The sequence below is a fragment of the Phalacrocorax aristotelis genome, chromosome 15 (assembly GCF_949628215.1).
Source record: "Phalacrocorax aristotelis chromosome 15, bGulAri2.1, whole genome shotgun sequence".
Lineage (NCBI taxonomy): Eukaryota > Metazoa > Chordata > Aves > Suliformes > Phalacrocoracidae > Phalacrocorax > Phalacrocorax aristotelis.
The window spans coordinates 12,821,767-12,843,572 of NC_134290.1; the positions used below are offsets into that span (position 1 = coordinate 12,821,767).

A 21,806-nucleotide genomic window follows, 5' to 3' on the forward strand; every position below is an offset into this window, starting at 1 on the left:
AAGCAGGTCAGGCTGACAAGATGCATTTAGCATATGACTTCAGTGAAACACACCATATCATGCTGTAAACCAAAGAGAAACAGCTATAGGTGAGAGAAAAGAACGAGGTTGAGTTAGCTTGTGAAAGTTTCACTTCCGCTGTGACAGGTTTGAGAGGCCTGTAAATAGGTTGTGAAGCCCTTGTTTGGACAGAGTTCTGGCACCTTAAAGGGAGCACCACACTATCTCTAAGTGACTTGCTGCTAAGCCTTGTACTGCCATTTCCTTCCTGGAGTAAGAGAACAATAGAACCAGAGGAATCAGAGTATAATCTTTACACCGAACTTCCACCTCTTTACCTTCCGCAGAGCAGATTAATGCACGTTCTATTTTAATTCTGCATGAAAGCCGTTAGTGCAAAGATTGGAATACATGAATAAAAATAACCAAACAAAAAACCCACCCCACGTCTCCTTTAAGTCTTTACCTTGCATGTTCTGCTGGCAAGCTTAGATAAGCACACTAGAGGGAAACTAAGAATGCTCCAGACAGTTAAGGTTAATATTGCTGTGGTATGGCTTGTTTCTGCAGTGATTAGGCTTGCTGCCAGCCTGATTCCTTCAATGTTTTAACTATCTGCATCTTGAGTAATTACATTAATAAACTTCCAGTGCAGACAGCATGCTAAACTCTAGCCACTGTTCATAATGGAAGTCTTCAAATACATTTTCTCTTTTAAAGTCTAAATAAAAAGGTAAATCCTGGCCTGATTTTCTAAGGAAGAACCATTCCTTAGAAACCTACGGCAATCTCTTGATTCTCAGCAGGATTTTTAGGACCAGGAGAATTACCTATCAGCCAAAGAAAGGATTTTCTTTTTCTTTATTTTTAAGGTTGTAGCAGCAGATCTAACATTCCTATCCATCACCCATCACAGATCTGCTTAATTCAGATCCCAGTCACAGAATCCCTACAAATTACAGTCTGAAGACTTCAGGGCCAAAAGCATACTTGGGTACTATTCAAGCTAAGAGAATAAGTCATCATCCATAATTTATAATCAGAGACGAATTTAGCTCATCACAGGTCAGTCCAGCAATCTTCAGGTCAACTCCAAAAAACCCAGCACCCTAAGCGATCAGATTGAGTTGCACACAATCACAAGAATATCTTACAGACTAGTATGTTATCAAATAAGGATGGGGAGCAATTGAGTCCTGTTATGTAACAAACAAAGAAGAATATCTTCCCATTTGGATACCAGGAAAAAAATATTTGCTTGCAACACAAAGGGAGAATTTTAAGCAATGTATTACAAGCCACATTGCTTCACCAATCTCTCTGAACCAACAACAAGAATACCTCTTTCAGCAACTGTAATAAATGCAGTTTACTCTTCTGTAACAGGAACAACTCCCTGCTAGCCCTAAATCTTGACTTCTACCTCTACTGTATCCAGAAAGGAGATAAAAGGAGTATTTGCAGGGTGAGTCACATGTAGCTCATAGTTACTCTCTTCCTGCAGGGAACTCTAAGCACCTGTTAAGCAGTCAATAAAAGTATGTGTGTCTTTTTCACAAAAGGTTGTTTCATCACTTCACCCTCCATGACTACTAGTTGTATACAGCAGCATACATCTGCTGTATTTTTTGTTTGTTTTATTTTAATTTCTGCATCAGGAAATGATTGACAACTGAAAAAGTTTCATACATATTCTACAGAGATCTACACATTTCCCGGTAAGTTTACTCGGTGGAGCAGGGCTATGGTGTGGGCGGAACATTCAGGTTTCATTCTCAGATCTGTCACTGACTCACTGCAGAAACTTGGGGAAATCATGTGCCCTTCTAAACAAAACGGGGATAATAATAATTCTTACCAAAGAGATCTACAGTAAGGCTTTGTTAATTAATGTCTGTAAGGACTTCAAAATCCCAAGATGAAAGACAAAGTGCATCACATCAATCCATAAAATGCACAATAATGTATCTATGGAATAATGCATTTAACACTTCAGAACTATTAATCATGTGCACGTAAAAGGCAAACTACTGCCATCCTTTTCTAAACAGACTTGCATACACAGAGCCAGAAGCCAATAATAGCTAGAGACTCTGTGCCTCCTAACCTTCTTTCACCTCACTGAGGTGGAATCATTTAAACACTATCAGTATCAAACAATATTGCCTGGAGACAAGCATGCAGGTCATATATAAAAACAACCTTGTGACTAAGGAAACAAATAAGGCCGTTTTCTGTATGCTTAATCATTTGCAACCTGGTCTTCAGGTCAGGCTCCAGCAGAACTGCTCTGCAATCCTTCTGAAGACAGAGAACGTGGACAGGGCAGCAATAATCTATGATGACCAGTCCAGGTAACAAACATAAAGCTAAAAGAATACAAAGTAATGCCAAAAAGTAGGCCATCTTTAAAACAGAAAGCTTACCATAAATGCAGCCATTTATTAGCATGACCTTCTCTTTTATCTTTATGGAGAAAAATTGAATATCTATTAATAGCTTATTCTACTCGAAGCAGATGAATGAGAGGCTGTCACTCTAAATTGTCTTCAATTTTGTGCCTGGTCTCCTTCCTCCCTTCATATGACTGCAGCATGTATGTTTATTTTGAGACACGTTATTTGTTCATTATTTTAACTTTAATGAAGTTTTGCGGGTAAGTTTAGAGATGTAACTTCAATTTTCTCTTCATAGTTGAATCAAAGAAAGTTGGCATTATATGCTACGCAGTTTAAAGAGCATTTTGTGCTGGAGGTTTCTTCAATTTCTTTGTTGCAGAAACAGGCCCAGACCCCGTCTAGAAAGGAGAATTCATATGTAATAACTGATTGAAAGAAGGTCCCTTAACTCTTGCTTACTCACATCAAAGGATCAAAACCACTACTGCCATTAACAACCACCTACCCACCTCTCCAGCTGATCACTTTCCTGAAAGCATCCTTAGAAATCTGAAGTTTTTTCAAAGAAGTGGAAATCAAGGCACTTTATTATGAGAAGCTGGCAAATATGTACCACACAGGAGTCTTCTCTTTTGGAACAAAAGCAGTGTGTGCCCATGCCCAGGTCATGGCAGCGGGGCTGCAGGAGCCTCTGTGAGGAGAGGCCGGGGCTGCCCCATGCTGGGCACACCCGCCAAGGAGGAAAAAGCAGAGGCAAAAAGCTTTCATGCATCAGCTCCTCAGGAATTCTGCTTATGTGGGCCTCCAAGAACTGGCCTGAATTTGAGGCACAGCCTATGGGTAAGGCCTACAGGTCAGAGCACCACCTCTACCACCCTTGTTGCTAGTCTTCCTGAAAAAGGAACCGTGTGAACTTAAGGTATGTGGAGGGATGCACTACCCAGTTATTCATTGCCTTCTGTGCACAGGCTGCTGATGCCTTGTATTTCATTGAGATGAAGACACATCATGTTTTAAATTACCCTTACATGGCTATTAGTGAGTTCTCTCAACTGTTATGTTCTTTAAATCACTTCCCCATCTCTTCAATTTAATAACAGATGTTCCCCTCTGGGTTTGCTATTAAGGTGTTAAATTTCCCTGGGTACTTTTCCTCCCCCATCTTCATGGTTGGCTTACATTTGACATAAATTGGCATAAACCCTGAGCAGGTATTCTTGTGACAGTATAAATATTAATCCAATATATTTGACCCCACAGGAATAACAATTTGCAATAAGAATCAGGAACACCCTAAAAATTTGGGAAAACCCTAAAAACTATTCACAATACAGCAAATATTATGGCAGTGAGAGATTAGGAGAAACCTAGGGCTTCTAGAGCAGACATTACTTTTAGTTAGGAACTCTGCGTTTTAAAATATTCAGTCACCTTCACCGAGAAAAATACCACAGGCACCATGTAAAGATTGCAAAAGTAAAAGGGTTTTTCTTACATGAATAGCATTCAGGTAGCACTTTGAAGAAAGGGTTCATTGAGAATTACTGAATTCAGACAGCGAACAAGTCCATGAAGCACTTAGATAAGGTAAACACAGAAGCTAGGTTAAACCCTAGACAGACAGATGCTACTGACAAATTACTGACAGCTTTAGAATATTTTTGTACACTTCTATCATCTTGACAATCTTTTGGTGTTTGAATTGGAGCACTAAGCTCTAAGTACATGCTTAACTTTAAAAATTGTAAGAGGCAGAATTAGTGATGAAATTAGACTGTTACCTGGTTGTTTTGTCACTATTAGACTACAAAGAATATGCTCTTTTGGTGTTCTTTCGTAACATAAGCTGCCCAAATTCCTGGTTTATTCATATGGCCCTTTCTTTTTGCTTGTTCCAGTTCCAGTTCATCTTTCCTGAACATAAACCCTACACTGACACAAAAAGGTAGAGCTTTAAATATATTCTAAGTATTTCACAGTATATGTAAATTGTTTCAGTTATTCATGATGGAAATAATATGGCTTGTTTCTTACATTTCTCTCCTTCACTTTCGAATGTGGATGGTAATTTTAAGAGATGTGCAACACAGAGTAGGATGTTGTGATAATTCCCCTGAAGTATTTACTTGATGTTTGTATTATTTATGTAATAGTAGTCTATTATCAATTCAATAATGGTGGATAGTGATAGTTAAATGTTCCTGTGGGACTTCACAGGCCTTCTTCCATAAAGCAGGTTTGATGGGACTATAAAAATCCAGATGCATTTTTTCCCATGCACACTTGTACTGGATTACAGCAGTGGGATTCAGGCACATGAGAGAAGATTTACCACCTATCTGGAAAAGATATACTGCACCGACCCATTATGAAAGAAAACCTTTTCAGCCCTGAAGTTATTCCAATAAATTAAGAAATTCTGATAATAGGAACAACATGGACCTTTAAAAGCACTGTTGCTTAGAGGCATGCATTGTTTTTCCTAGTTAATGCCAGCATTTATACTTCTAATGAATGTTGCAGATAATAAAAACAAATTACATAGTGTACATGCCTCAAATATGTATTTTTCTAAGAGTAATGATTGCTATGAAAATTCTGTCCTCTTGGCAATTATTACACACCACAAAGAAAAGATCATTTTTATCCTCAAGGCAGATCTGATGTCAAGGGCAGTCCTGTTTTGCTCACTTGTGAGTGTTAGTTTTGAAGGGGCTGTAGTCCACAAATGATAAGCTTACAGAAAGCTATATCGTAGTATATTACTGAGGACAAAGACGGGACCAGCGACAAGGAATTAAGGAGGATGCAGTCATTCAGCAGTATTTAATAAAGAGCATTTCTGAACTCAGCATTAAATCGGCCAAGCTATCACATATATGGAATGATTGTGATATATAAGTCTGGACAGGCACCGGCAGAACCTCTTCGTATATATGGAAAATAAATGGATGTTACCTTATAGTTCTGTAGGTTTATCATCAAGATTTCTTATTTACCTCACTTCCTTCATTTTCCACTCTGCCTTCTCTCTGTGGTTTTTTTTTTTTAAAGCCTCTCCACTTCTTCCTTCCCCACTCAATTGCCTGGGAAATCCTACAGCATCTGATCTAACTTCCACAAAGCACTAGTACACAGAGCTACAAGGCAGGCAAACAAAGCTGGTTCAAACCCAAAAAGAATACTAGAACAAGTGAATGCTTTGCTCCAGGCACCTTTCCTTGTATACAAAATACCCCTCTCCTTTGCAGAATAAAATGCATATATTATTAACATTTTTTCCTATGGGGTTGCATGACATTTTGTCTTTCAAAGAGTAATTTCTCGTAGGTGAGGAGACTAAAAATTAACCATGGCATTATAACCTCTCCAGAACCACAAATCCACTACCTCCAGCTCCTGAAAGAAAGCATATCGAAAAATTAATCTCTGATTTTGGTTTTCCCTTATTGTGGCTAAATAATTTCTCACATTTTTTAAAAAAATCCACAAAGACTGTTCAAACAATAATGTACGTCAGGATTCTTTTGTAAAAGTCGTTCTTTGGGACTGTAAGGAAAAGGGATAGAAACAGCCATACTGGATCAGATCCCAGACCCATGCAGTCCAGGCAAATCTGGGTATCAGATGCTTCGGAATAAGGCACAAGAAAACCACAGTAAATTCCTGTAGTATAATCTCTAGTCTGCTATGGGGCCTGCAATAATTTATGAGAAATACTAACAAAACACCAATGCACACAGGGCTTAACATCCCCTCCAATTCAGCTGCAGTCCAGTTCCATCTGCACGTTACAGTGTATAACTCAGTCATGTTAGGGAAAATTTCCTGTTACTTAGTTACAGGAAATCAGAGCTGAGAAAATATCATTCTCAGTAGCAGCACAGTCTCTTAAATCCTATTAAATAAAATTATATTAAAAATCAACAGAATTGTTTATCTAAATGCACTGGTAACTTTTTACCTGAGAGACCAAATCTTAGTTACACAAACCAGAATACAGGGAGAGAGGGGAAAGAAGACCCACCAGAAGGTGGCTAAAAGGAGGGGGAAGGAGAAGGAGGCTTCTCCTTTGTCCTCCCTCAAATGCTGTGTCACTCTGCTGTGCCCAACTGTATATTTGGACTGACAGCTCTTTGAGAAGTGTTCAGTGCCTCGTTTAATGAGGCTGATACTCAGGACCTGTCTGGCAGCTTTTCCTGCAGATCAGAAATAGGAAAAGCTTCAGTTGTTCAGTGTCACTTTTAGTGTCACGCACTTGTTGCATCAACGTTGACAGTTATGTTTAAAGAAACATGGGTATTTATTTACAGTACACAAATATTACGTTTATAGTAATGTTCAATGCTCTGTGCTCAGAGCAGTTTTTCACAAAGAATCAGTAAACAGACCTGAGCCCTGCAGGCACAAGTGTGTTGCACCGCTAGTGTCAGCAGTACAATGACCTCATTCACTATTAGATTCTTGTAGCTCTTATCATCATAGACAGCTTTTCTTCCTGTCTTGTTCTGTTCTCTAAAGTGTTCTGTCTTATTTTAAGAAGTTTTCCATGATCCATATATCAAGAAAAAATTATGTACTTACAAAACTTCTGTCATTAGATCATAGAAATATCAGCAGTGTGGAGCTCCTTATACTTCATTTCCTTTTAAAACTATACTGAAATTAAACAGAAAATTTTGCAAAAGGAAGGATAGCAAGGTTGCAAGCTAAGCATAAGGTTTACGGTTTGTAATGACTACCTATCAATATCAAAGCTGGCAAAACTCATTTGCATCTAACAGTGGGGATCAATATCTACAAAAAAAGTCAATGAGTACAGTTGCTTTTCTCTGGCTGCATGACTTAGCATTTTGGAACTTTAAAAAAAGGCGTGACCTACGACCATGGTAGGAAATAAGCAAGTCCATTTGAGCCATCAGAGCTATGACAATTGGTATGACGTGACTTCCAAATCCCCTCTCCCTTATCAACAGGTTTTATACAGGATGTTACTCTAAAGTTTGTAAAATCCATATCTGCGTTTCCCCCCTGGTAGGAATCCTCAAGAAATGACCACCACAGCTGCTGCTCCCTAGCACTCCTCGCTGGCATGTACCACAGGGCACAGACAGTTCAGATAAGACAGACATTGGATTATTGCTGATAGTGCAAGAAGAGATCTCCTGTTTTATGTCTTCATGTTTCACACCTTCATTTTTTCAGGTCAGCCACTTACTGCATCCTGAAACAATTCAGGATGGAGCTTGCCAGGGTGACAGCTCTCTTCTTGCTCTATGACTGTAAAGCACATTAACCGGAACACGTCCGGATCCTGAACGGCTCATCTGCGCACGTTGTTAACAGAAACAAATGCCTTAATGACAGTTTCCTTTAAAACACAAAAGCATTAGCTGTACCCATCTGCCCTACCACACAAACACAAAACTACTTTACAGTTGCTTCTTTGTTCTCATCCTAGTTCATCCAGCAGCCAACAACCATGGTAACACAGCAGCGTTAACTGTACCCACTAACCTTAGAATAAGGCAAAGGTACCATATCATAGGGAATGCATGGTACGTACCTTTGTACACATGATTTAAGACTATTGAGAGACAGAGACCCCTTCCAGCAATGAAACATTTGTAGTTTCAGTACACCCAGTAGGTAGGCAGGCAGCCATGAGGACAAGAGACAAACTGGCTATAGCCACCATGATTTATGACAGTAGTAATTTTTTGAAAAAATTAATACCCTTGCACACTCTTTATTATAAGTAGCACACAAGCAAAGGGTCAGTTAAATTAAAGTGAAACAAAAGAAAGCCTGTTTTTAGAAGATCAGTACTTCCCCCTCCTCCCTTCTTATACAACATTTAATTAGGAGAAGCAAAACGATGGATAACATGTTGGACAGGGCTCTGGAAACAATATCCATAGATTTGCATTGATGCTGCTGAATGAGCTTGGGCAAATAAACCTGAAGCACACTGGAAATTGCTTATGTGCAAAATGGACAGAATGATATCAAGCATCATTCTCAAGCACTTTGTAAAGAGCTTTTACTGAAAATTGCTATTACAAAGTAAGGGCTACTTTAGAACAAAATGTAGTTTCACACAATCATAGATTTCAATAAGAAATTATAAACTTGAAAATCTGACTCCATCAAAAAGAAAAGCAAACCCAACAAACACCCAAAATTTCATCTGGTTTTTCCTAGTTTCTAACTGCAACTTTTGCTGCAAGTCTACAGCAGCTCATTGCCACTGAACCTTCCCAGCAGGTAAAGAAACAGAGGAAGAAAGATCTGCGATTTCCTCGAGAACACACAGCACGTCAAGCGTCAGAGTCACAAACGAGACCCAGCCTCCAAGGCCCATATCCTGGCCAGGAAACCAAAATGAGACTTAGTTTCTTCAGGGCACAGAGCTGGCCCATCAATAATGGACTGCTTGAGCTGCATTGGACAGTGTATAAATATGTTTTAGGCAGCAAAAATGCGAAACTGTACGTGAAGTAGGACCAAAAGATGGTGCTGCTTCAGAAAAAGCGAGAGGAGCTATTATTCTATGAGTGGGTACATTGCTGTCACTTATAAAAGCACTCCTTTCGCAGAACAGCAACCTAATGAATTACTGTGCATTAATAATTGATCGTCCCTACATAGCATTTTTTTAAACCTCTGTATTGATTTATGTTTTCATTTTGCATAATGCACCAGAGCCCAATTAAGATCCGCAGGAGGTGAAGGGGTGGGGGGACAGACTGAGAGGTTTTCTATGTTTGTTCTGTACTCCGGTCACTTTGAAACTAAAATGAACAAACCTATCAGGAAAACAGAAGGGATCCTAGCATACTGCATTTGATATTCATTTGATCATTACCTGGCATGTCAGAATGTTTAAATCTAACCCCTCCCCTCTTCTACCCTGCAGGAAAGGCAGACAGCGCAGACTGCAAAGCATTTCAGGAAAATAAGACAATTGGCCTGACAACCGAGGGCACAGATCTTGTGCCAGAACAAACCATCCACAAGATTTCTACAGTCATTGTACATAAAAAACCTGATCAGACTGTTGGCTTCAGACAGAGCCTTATGTCAGGCCCAGTATGACACAAGCACATTTTCCCAAACTACTTAAAGGTTATGTAATAGAGATCTGCAGAGCATTAGCAGTCACATGACATGTCCCACTAAGATTTCAAACTGCCACCTACAAAATTTAATTAGCAAGCAGTAAACAAGAGAGAGAGGAAGAAATACGCTCCTGGAACTGACAGAGAATATTCTTAATGTTCTAAACTGTATGCAGAATTGGAGGCAGGGATGTGGGGAGAACAGAAACGAGGATTTAACAAATAGGAGAAACTGTGACCATCACAGGAGGAGGAAAGTGCAGTAAACAGGGCACAGATTCAGCCATGTATTGCTTGTTATAGCGACAACTGTGAGCTTCACCCAGCTGAATTCTAAGCACCATCAACTCTACCCACCTTCAGTAAGAGTTTAGCCCATTAGCACACTCCCAGGAATACTGTGCTGAGCTCTCCCTCCTGGTGTAAACTAGTACAGACCTATAGAAGTCCCTGCTGGTTAATAGCAGAGAACATTTTTAAGCGAGATGGACACTGCACTTACTACAGATGCACTTTCCACATCAGTGAAAAGGCACCATGGTATTCCATACAGAAGTAATAAGTAACATTTTATAACTGTGTAAAAAGGAGGTACAGGAATATTGAGCAGGAGCTGAAATGATGAAGCCACAGAATAAATTCCTGATTCTGGAGGAATTTAGTCTCAATTTAGGATTTTTCTAAGCCAAGCCTAAACAAATTAACCTGGCTCAAAAAGGGCTTATTTTTCTTCCAAAACTGGCAAAAGGGTCTATTATTGTCATTTTTTCCCCCACACATTCAGTGTAAAAATTTAATTGAAGCTGTCTGTAAAAATTATTTATGGTCCTCAGCGAAAAAAAAAAAAAAAAAGAAAAAGAACGTCAGTAATCAGTCCCAGTGGAGGTGGAGCGTGGATGGAAAGCATGGATATTCTCACTGTCCATCAGCCCACTGCGCTCAGATCAGGCCTCGAGGAAGGTATCGCACTGGAGAGCTTTGCTACAGGATGATCTTTGAAGAAAAAATGGAAGTTAGTTTCTAATTGTCATTAGATGAGAACAGAGAAGAGAGACTGCACCATACTATTACATTCACAATGCCTTCTTCTGGATTCTTCACGGTAATATTGCGCACCACTGCTGCTTGCTAATCAGCATCAAACATTCGGCATAGTAATACTTATTGCCTTAGAAACCAAGAGTTATACTGTTTGTAACACAAAAGATATAAAACTTTATGGTCATTAAAAAAAAAACCAACAACAATCAGACCTACAGTCCCACTTCCTCTGTCCTGACTTCTGCACTGTAAATGTTTCTACCAAACCACTGCCACCATCAGGGAAACTAGGCTCTTCACTCCAAACTGAACATACCCATGAGCACAACAGAAAGAGTAGCAAAACAAATGTTATTCCAAAAAGCTTAGAATCAATTCAGATGCTTCTGGCACTTGGAAATATTTTTCTATAGATCAACATACAATGCAGACTGTCAAGTGATTTTGTAAGCAGCATCTGGAAGCCTCCATTGGGATTTAGCATTCCGATGGAGCAAACAGTCTTTGGTCCGAAGATCTCATTCTCTAAGCAGATAAAATAGGTAGAACATAGCAGAAAGGGTTCACTGTTATTCCCATTTACAAAAAGAGGACAGAGCCCAAGAGATACTAAGTGCTTTGCCCAGGGCTATTCACAGAATCTGTGGCAGAGCTGGAAGTCACACTCTGATTTCCTTATCAAGTGCCGTGTCACAAGCACAAGCCAAAGCGTTGGGCCACAAGCCTATAAGCCACTCTGATTTCCTCACCAAAATGCCAACCACAGGTGGCTTTACAGTCGTACTTTACAGAACGAACTTGAGTCCCACATGTTATTTAGCAGGATGGTTACGGTTAGCAAAGAAACCCTCAATGACCACACTCAAACTTCCGTGTCACCCAGCGGCTCCAGAAGGTCATTCAGGCCTCTCCCAGGGTAACGTCAGCACCACCATTTCCCAGGAGCCCACTCTGTGCAAATAACCCTGACAAAAGCCCTCTTTTCCCTGGCAAACAGAAACTGGTTTTGTGACACCTTGCTTTGAAGAAGCTGCATTTTTCCAGCACAGTGGCTACGTTGCAATTCTATTTTTAATCATGATATTGCTATATATTTTTCAATTCTAACGGCAATAAGTAAATGCTACTGTCAGCACTGCTTCATGACAATTCTCATCTGTGATGGACAGTCAGCTTAGAACATCAACCGTCAGCTACTCTGACATATTTTGTAGTAGCAACAAGGGTCTATAACAATTTCAGTTAAATGAAAAACATCCTTGACTCTCAAACCATACTTCATTCAGCATAAATATTGAAAGGACAGCACAGTGATGCATGACCAACTACTTCCTTCTTTCAGAATAAAGTCAGCATGATTTTGAGCATTTAATCCTGATGTGCGGTGGGGCATTTGACACACATAAAGGAAAACTCCTTATACCAGAGGATACTAATTATCAAGTGATCTCAGGCATCTTATTTCTACTCCTGGCAATCCAGAAAGGCTCAGACTTTTGTAATAAGATATTACAAGAATGAACACTTTTGTGCTTATACGTTCATTTAATACTCAATATTACATACCTATCTGAACTACGAGTATGCACATCTAACACATCTAAAATAGAATGAGCTGACATTCAAAGAGATACATATTTTGTATATACGCAGAAGTACATACCCAGCTTGTATCAGTACAAGATTGGCCACATACAGAGATGCTGAAGATTTCTGAGCTTGTAACTGTCGGTTAACTGAAGTAACATGGATCAGCTATTCAGATCGTTTTCATGCAGAAATCTGTGGCACTGCACTGTCCCATATTTTGTTCCACCTCACTTTTCCTATTCCTAAAATCCATGTGCCATTTTAAAGCTGTAATTTCGTTATAATTCTAGAAAATTCAACACATTAAATTTCTCAAAAAGGTGTTCCAGGAACACCCCAATATATAGAGTTGTATGTAATAATACTGCACCTCTGTTCACTGCCTCTAGTACAGAGTCATGCTGTATGTAAGCAGGCTGGACCCCATTCAGATATATAGCTACGAAAAATCAGGGTTGCTCTCTAGTCTGCAGGCAGCATGAGCACTTCAGTAGTTTAATTTAGAGTAGGTCTTTTTCCTATTAAAAAGCAAGTAGTACGCACAAAGGCACTGTTCAGGACCACCAGATCTCTTTAACAAAAATAATAGTCACCTAAAAAAGATCTAACACCCGCCTTTAAGGTACCAGAAGTAATGCATATGTATTTCAAAGGATGTCTACAGTGGTGAAACCTGGCTGACATCTGTAAGATTTGATCTGAATTGCCTTCCTCATTTGTCAGCTGGGCAGACTTGAAAGCCCTCCTCTAATAAAAATGTAACACCTCCTGATCAAAACAGCTGAAATACAAAGTGACTACAGTAACTTTCATATGAGTTCACGTATACTGCTACTTTTTATTGTATTGAATTTATGGAGATGCTTTAATTTCCACTGTACCGCTTGGTCTGTGTTTTAATATTTCGTGCTGTTTTCTTAAGGAAGCTTTTCTATCTTGCTAAGCAATAGTCCTTATTTGTATTTTGATAATGGCAATCACAGTATTCTTTCCCTGTCTCAGCATACTTGGTGCATTTCTTAACGCTAAGATCAATGGCTTTGATTTTAGGTATTTCTTCAAAATATATCCAGTCACTTAAGGAGCAGACTCTGTATTTACTAGATGCAGTGACAAAGCTCGTTAATAAGTTATTCTGCTGAGTTATTTTATATATGAACTCTGCATCACTACCTGCACCGGACAAAAAAGCCCAGTCAGTGCTTTACCACTAAAATAACAAACAGCAGTAGCTTAAAAAGAAAAACCAAAGCCTTCGAATGCACTTAGATTTTCCTCAGTTAAAATTGTACCCAGACCATGTCCAACAGTAATGTCGACCATCAGATCACTCTTGGAAAGGCAAACCTTCTCTGCCCAACGTTACAGGCAATAGCCAATTTTGAAAAAAGGTTAAGAAAACCCCTGCAGTACCCCCTGTAATACTGAGCACAGCATACTGGTACGTGCTAACTAATTAACTGATATTTATATGCATATGCTCTAATCAAATGTTATTATTCTGTTCTACATACTCATATACATAACATACTTCCCACAAATACTGCTATGTATAGTGTGTCCGTGTATATATATAGCTGCAGAAGATCTCTCCCTTCTACCAAAAAAGGACGAGATCTTTATTTGCAATTGGTCTAATTTAGCATTAGATGCCAGACAAACACCACATGTAATTTCATTAGCAATATCTGTATGGAAGAGCAGTCACATTGATGACTTTGCCGTGACATGACAATACACATCTGCAGAGCAAACAGATACTGTGCGTATGCACCGGGCTTGGGGGCTTGGGGGAGGGCAGGGGGGAGCTGCTGGCCAGTATAATCACTAACTTTGCCCACAGACACTGACACAGAGAAGAAACATGGCACCACCAAACCTGTCAATACAGTATTTATTTCACTGGAAACCTTAAAAGTGACTGGAAAATGACATCAGATTAAACATCAATAGAAGGGAGGATGGAATAATCTAGCAAGAGTTTAATCCCTTTACCTATTGCCCGTGCACAACACTAACACATTTTATTATTCTAAGCAGCACCTGGAAGAAAAGATCCAGTGAAGGGCATCATCAAATTGCAGCAGAATAATAAACTTTGTCTGCCTCTGGTAAGAGTTACTGCTGCATTACTGCTAACTAAAAAGAGGATTCTCCCCACACACACACCTACAAATCTTCAGCCCTCCCACCTTCATTTGGCCCATAAAGCATTTAACAGAAATAGCTATTTTTAGAAAGGGTGAAATCTCAGCGTACCTTCAAATCAAGTGCTTCCGATGTTCAGCAAGATCATTGCCGAGAGAGAACTGCAGTCTACTGTGTCAAATTACAACCTTGTAGAGGAAGGCAGCAGCGTCGGCGGCAGCAGCATTGGTGTGTTTGCACTGCTAGTTCAGGCTAGAAATGATTCATTAGTTGTCTGCAGGGAGGCAGGGTGAAAGAGAGCAAGCATCATCGGCCATGCAGCAGCTGCCAGAGCCTATGAAACAGCAGTGCTTGCACACACATACGCACACAAAGATGGCTTTCCCTATTTGCCAGTTTCTCTTTCACATAGTATTAACCCCGACACAGCAGCAGGGAGCACGGACAGGAGCTGACAGGCAGCAAGTGGGATCACGGCAAGGGTGTGTTTCAGTGAGGGGGGGCGGGGGGGAGGCGGGTGTTGGGAGATTTTATTTTACCTCCAAGTAATGCTATCACAGGATCTTCTCAGTAGGTCATCTGTGGCCTACTGGCACGAACCAATGAACTGTAAATGTGAGCTGCAATTTTTTTTCACTCCCAAGCCTGCCCAATGGAAGGCTTAGAAACTCAAATGCAGAAGGGTATTAAGACAGATTACCTGGAGCATCCTAACCATTCTGTCTTTCCTCTTCTCAAGAAAACCATAATTGATATATTCACACAAAACTTCTAAGTATGCAGCAACCATCCCCCCAGCAACTAGAGGGAGACACTGCAAGAGGGTACAGGGAAAGATTTTAAATAAATCATTCTTTAAAAATCTAGCTTTAATCTTTCTGTCCCCCCCTTTTTTCTCATTTTTTCTTTTTTTCCCCCCAGCAGAGATGAGCTGACTCACAGCATTTGACCACTCAGGAATGCATTCACTGTAACGTAACTCAATTTTCGAGACTGATGAAGGTTAAATTATCAAGAAAACATATGAAGTTGTGTTGAGTGGAACTTCTATATTTTCCTTGTAGTTTTAAACAGGGGAAGGAAATATTGTACTCTCAAGGCACTATTTCACTGAATTCTGTTAAAGTATCAGCAGAAATACATCTCTCTGTTTAATAATGTCTCCTCTTTATCCCAAAAATTAAGTGTCCATGCAACTGAAACAGGCTGTAATAATTTATAGTTCCTTTTCAAATGTCAGTTTTCCCCCCACAGTTCTACTAACAGGCATAATGAGGAAGAGGAGGAAATTTTTCAGAGAAGTTTGGCATTAGCAAAAGGAGCCAGATTTCCCCCAAAGCCCAATACTTCCATATGAAGTTGAAATGCATGGAGAGTACCCTGATCTCCAGGCACCGTCAGCATCAGAGGCTTCGCTGGAAGGTATTAAGAGCCACAGAAGAGGAACTTGTCAGGTGATTTCTTGTTTTGTCCTATCTGGACTTCCAGTCCACGCTAAATTTGAACCTGATGATGTTTACTAAGCAGCTAAGGAATCCTTCCAAAATGCCATTGCCTATATTTCTGGATATTCCAGTTCCCAAGCATCGACCCATTTGAGCACCTTATTAAGACTGTTACCCTCAAAAGCTTCCAGCAACATTGAGTACCACCGCTCTGACTTGGATGAAAAGCATTCCTCTTCAGAGGTTTAGAATTAAAGTATGGTTCAGAGTATCACAGTATGATCTTCAAAGTAACTGATGGCTTCTGAAAAATCTGTACCTCATTATTCGAGTGAAACGGCTAAAAATCTGATTCTTAGTGCTGTGATATTGGGGGGGAAAAAAAAAAAAAACAAAACAGGAAAATGTGGACGATGTGTGCTTTGTTCCCTGAAGGTCTACCTTGGCACATTCTAGAAAGACTAGAAGTTTCTGAATGGAAAGTCCAACATCTAAAAAAGAGGTATCCAAGACCACTTTTTTGTGCAAATCTCAGCCCCAAATGACCTTCCCTGAGATTACTCACAACTGTAGCGGGAACAAGAAAACTCTGGTATTTTCAGAGAGAAAAACTGTTCCTACTCAGGATCATATGTTCCTTCCCAGATTAGATTATGACTTTGATCATCAGGCAAGTGCAGTCTTATTTTTATAACAAGTTTGTGGCATAACTTGTTTCTTTTTTTAACAAAAAAAAGTCTTATTTCGGCAAGTTAGATATTTTTTCCCCCAGTTGAGCTACATACAAACATTCCTTCTGAGTATGAGTGTATCAACACTTATCATACTGTGCCTCAGCAACAAATACAGATCTGCAGCATATGACACGAAGCGATACCAGAAGATTCCAGGTGACACAGTTTGGAAATTCGTCTTGCCTAGGCTGGAGACTAGAGGAACATACCTATTGCTTTATGTGCACTTGCACAAACAAAACCAAAATTTGCTAAGCTAACTTGGTACTTGAAAATAAGTCAGATCATGGTAAAATGGCATTGTTAGTGCGTTACACTGAACCAAATCTAGTTGTCTCATTCCTTTTCATAGGTGGATTTAAAACAAGTATATCTGTGCATGTGTGTATGTGGTTGTATATATAAAATATGTGATTTATAATTTTTCTGGACATCTTTTCTTAAAAATATGAAATATTGTATGAATAAATTGAATTAAGTCACTCTGAAAATAAAATAGCAAATAATTTTGAAACTATCAGCCCAGATTTAGTGCTATGAAGATTTGAAAACATATTCTTTATCTCAAGTAAACATTTAGAAACTTGAGTCATCAAAAATTGACATATTCAACTTGCTATGCCACAGGAGATGAGAAGTCATGTTCTACAGGAACTGTAAGATGTTAGGACATTGCTAACATGAACAGTTTATTGTTAATTTGGTATTTTATATGGCCAAATATCAGCATCAGGTATGATATAGCTTGATAGTAATTTTTGCCCGTTCAAGGCTGGATGTAGCTATGCTGACAACGGGCTGCTGGTAACTAGGAATGCATCTAGGAACGCTGCTGGGAGAAGAAAGGGAATTACAGTTCTATATGCCAGGCCAAGAAATCCCCCCAGAATAACAATCCCAATATAATGATCCTACCTTCTTATAGAGAGTTTTCTTTAGAAAAAGAGATAAAACAAAAGACATCTTTCCATATACGATAGGGCTCTATGAAATGCCATTTTAACTATGTAACCTTTCACAATCCATAATGAATTTCATGTTCTTTCTGGTCTTTCTGGATTACTTGAAACAATTATTTAAAATACATCCTAAAAGGTGAATCTTTCTCTTAATACCCTAGGTATGAAAAATAAATCTTGCAGTGCATTGTTTCAATAAAACAAGCCAAAATGACGGTAAACCCTTCCCTTCCTAATTCCACTTTGCACAGTGAGGTAGACTGAAAAAATAATAAAGGAGCTCACCTTGCCAGCTGCCAAAACACACACGGGGCCTCCTGCGGAGATAAAGGAGAGCTGTCTCTGCAGCCACAACAGCTCTTTCTGAGATTGTTTCAGTAACTCCTCCGTGTCGCCTGGCTTCTGCCCCATCAGCCCTTCCTGCATGACAGGAAATTTTCAACTTCTGTTTTCTCAAATATATGGTGATAGTAACATATGATTTGTCATAGCTGAATTTGTAGCTAAACAAGAACATCTGTTATAGCCATGTATCTATATTTATGTATGTGACTTTTTATGCTTAATTTAACAATTCTCTGCCACCTAAAAAGCAAGATGTCTCTTCATAGCATCAGCAGCACAACATCCTACGCTTTGAGTACCCTAATACTTCATGCTTAGTAAACTTCCTCTGGGTATTAATCAAGCCAGGTTAGGTTGAGGTAGAAAACAACAAGGGAAATTGCAGCCTTCAGAAACTGGAAGAAGTTCCTCTTATATGATATGTTGCTGCAACAAAGGGCTCAGAGATGCTGGTGATAGGGCACAAATTTAGTAGAAGACAATGCTGACAAGAGTTTGATGCTAGCAACTAAAAAGTATAGGAATGCCACTCAGTAATCCAAAGTACACGTTTATATCCCTAGTGAAAGTCTTAACTTGAAACTAAACCAGAAGTATTGTGAATTCAGACCCAAACTCTCTTCTAGACATGATAATTTACAAAATATTTGATATCAATAAGCTGTTTGATAAAAACTGAGCAGAAAACCATTTTTTTTCTACTTGGTTTTAACACTTTATAAACTATTTTCAGTGTGTTTACCAGCACAGTTAGATATTAAGAACAGAACTGGATTTTTACCTACCCTCAGGCATCCTAGCTGATTTTTGAGTTCTTTGCACTCCATTTGTAGAAGTTGGATATCCAGATCTTTTATACTTTTGGATTGTTTGTCGATATTTTGCAGATGCTGGGCCTTAACATTGACAAAGTGCATTTTCTGCTTTAGAGGAAGCGTTCTGGTTATTGTTTTTGTGATGACAGCAGTGTTATTGGATGACAATGTCAATGAAGTTGAAGGGTTGACATCCTGGTAAAAAGAAAATACATTTTTCATGTCATTTTTGCTAAAGCTGTGTCTGAGGGAAAGAGTATAATTCAAATTCTTTCAACAGTCATATCGTAAGTGCATTATTTGAAAATTTTCTTCTTCAGATGTTTCATTCAAACAGTAAGTGAGCAAGAGACAATCTTACTTGATCAATCACCGGTAAAGAGGTAGGGATAACACAAAGAAATGAAAAGCAGACAATTTTTTGTCACCTATTTCTTTTCTTCATTCAGTGGATGCCGGCCAGCCATGATCACTCTGACTATATAGATATAGATGTATTTACCACTTGATGGCAACATAGTGCTGCCGCTCAGCCCCTACTTTTGGTCTTTCAGCATTGTATCACACAGCTGATTAGGTAGCTATCCTCACTGCTGAACACGCACCTCACTTGGAAGCTGTGCTCCAGCTATGCCTGAGATGCTGCGTTCCAAAAGGCGTTTGACCACACGGCAAGCCCTTCCCTGGGAGTCCGCTGCTATGCAGTCAAACGTACTGTATGAGAGTGGTGGAAGAAACTGAAGCTCTTTTCTGAGACTAGGCAGTTCACAGCTCTACATATCCCGAGTCTTCTTGCTTTACACTGAGTAATTACCTTACTCCTTGACTTGTCCCAAAGGGCTCTCTTGTGCAGTGAGAGAGTACACCACTTCAGCAACAGTATGAGAACCTAGCCCAGACGCGCAGCTTGATTTGGCAAGATAATACTCAGCAGCATGTAATAAATTTAGTTTTGATTAGGAGGGTCCATCTGTACTGTTAAACAGATATGAGGTTCTTCAGCATAAGAGCCACACAGTCCTCCAGACTTTCACAGAAGTTCTGCTGCTGAATACACAGCCATTTTGCTAAAACAAAAGGCATTCCTTGAAGTCAGCATGACTGTAACAGAAATTTCCCTTCACTGAATCTATTTCTTCTGGCTTTTCTTTTTGTATTTTTTTTTAAACCAAAATAGTCTAGATCTCTCTCTAGATGGAAAATGCACAAAAAGTGTTATTCTGTGTGGGAAATTAAGCTGTTTGGTTAAAACAGCTATACAGATCCCATTTTTTGTAACACTTAGCCAGTTTTCTCAAAATCCATTATCACTGGGTAAAACCTTTCAAAAAACATAATGTCTTCTATGTTAATTTTATGCACCCAATAATTAATATACAAAGGCAGACCCATTTAAAATTCTTTCATTTTACAATTAAGCTCAAACTAAGTCAGGAGACAAAAAAGTTACTTCTTATGACATGCTTGCAGGAATACCACTTCCAGCCTGGTGTTGCCACTTCCAGCCAGTACCTCATTTGAACAGGTTACTAATTTTTCAAAAGTCTACATATAAGATGAGCTTAGTGTAGCTTTAACACAGAAATAGTGTAAGTATGAAAAATAGAGAGGTGCAAAGTCTGTATTTCAGGTCACTTAATGTGAACCTTGTAACCATAACTTTGCAAGACACACATCACTAATACAAACATACCTAACCTTGGTGAATTCCCAAGGAAAAAAGAAAAAAAAAGAATATTAATTTGTAATATACTGAACAAAAATCCATGAACTTGAGATTTGTTCAGCATGATTAAAATTTGATCAGAGATACCCCAATTTTAAAGTATCTCCCAACAGCTCTTGTACTTCAGGAAATAGAAGACTAATGTTAATAGAAGCATTGGGGACACCATATTTAAAAAAAGGAGAAAAAAGAAATTATAATTTCTCAAATATTAAACAACCTGAAAGATAAGTTATACGTATTTCATAACAATATGAATGCATCCCCAAGAGAGTCATATCAGCAGTTACTCATTTTAACACTGCTATAGCTGTCAAATTATACATTTTTGGTTGTATTGTTCAAACATTTATATTAATTCTTTCTGCTGCAGTGTGATGTGTTTGCCTTGGCTGGCTGCCAGGTGCCCACCCAGCCACTCTTTTGCTCTCCCTCCTCAACAGGTCGGGGGGAGAAAATGAGACGAGAGAGCTCGTGGGTTGAGGTAAGACAGGGAAATCACTCACCATTTACCATCACAAGCAACATGGCCTTGACTTGGGGAAAATTAATTTCATTTATTGCCAATTAAAATAGGTTTGGGTGGTAAGAAACAAAGACAAAAATTAAAACAACACCTTCTCCCCCTGCCTTTTTCAGGCTCAACTACAAGCCTTCATTCCCAACTGCTCATCTATCCCTTCAGGAAAAATCTGCTCTGGTACAGGCCGCAGGGCAGATGTCTGCTCCCCCATGGTCTCTCCCTCATGGCTGCAGGGAAACCCCCGCCCCGGCGCCCGCAGCACCCCCTCGCCCTCGCCCTGCTCTGACCTGGGTGCTGGCAGGGCTGTTTCTCACACTTTTTACCTCACTCCACGCGACGTTTCGCCCTTTCCTAAACGCGCTTTCCCCGAGGTGCCACCAGCCTGGCCGAGGGGCTCAGCCGTGCCCTGAGGTGGGGCCATTGGAACCGGCTGGAACCGGCTGTGTCCGGCGCGGGGCGGCCCCGGCCTCTCCTCACAGAGTCAGCCCCGCTGCCGGCGCCTGGGCCGGGGCACCCAGTGCACACATTTAAAATATAGTCTGACAATTTAATCATCAGAGGATAACCTTTGCTGAAGTGGTCAGTGTTCTTCATCTCCTACATCAAAGTAGGTCCCCAGCACAGCAACCAGTCTCTCAGGGTGAGGGAGGCAGTATGTAAGGTAAATGAGATACAGCTGTGTAAACTGCTTTAACTTCAACTGACTTCATTCTTTAAAGCCAAAAAGGCTCCAGATTTTGGATGATGAATACTTTACTGCCCCAAACTGGAACACTGGCAGATTCTTACAAATAGATCCTGACACTGACCTCAGGTGACTAAATCAGGTGCTACTCTCCAGCAAATGCAATTTCCATGCTCCAAAACAATTAATTTTGTCATGAATGAAGAGAGCTAGAAAAACGAAATCAAACTGTGATGTGTTATGTCTGCTAAATCAGCACATGAATATTTAACAGG

At 39.6% G+C, this 21,806-nt stretch overlaps 1 protein-coding gene across 3 annotated transcripts in view; it reads right to left on the reverse strand.

Moving 5' to 3' along the window:
- Positions 1–21,241, reverse strand: part of RIMBP2 (RIMS binding protein 2) — a 158,718-nt gene extending 137,477 nt beyond the window's left edge. For 2 of the 3 annotated variants that reach the window (XM_075110330.1, XM_075110329.1), the window contains exon 1: positions 14,411–14,573. Coding sequence is in view for 1 of the 3 variants with exons in the window: in XM_075110328.1 (XP_074966429.1) it covers positions 17,723–17,857; positions 18,568–18,699 (267 nt within the window). In the remaining 2 variants the exon portion in view is untranslated. Of the gene's footprint in view, positions 1–14,410; positions 14,574–17,722; positions 17,858–18,567; positions 18,793–21,169 lie in introns of those variants that run through there. The other variant, XM_075110328.1, reaches the window with a different exon arrangement.
- Between the last annotated feature and the right edge of the window lie 565 nt (positions 21,242–21,806).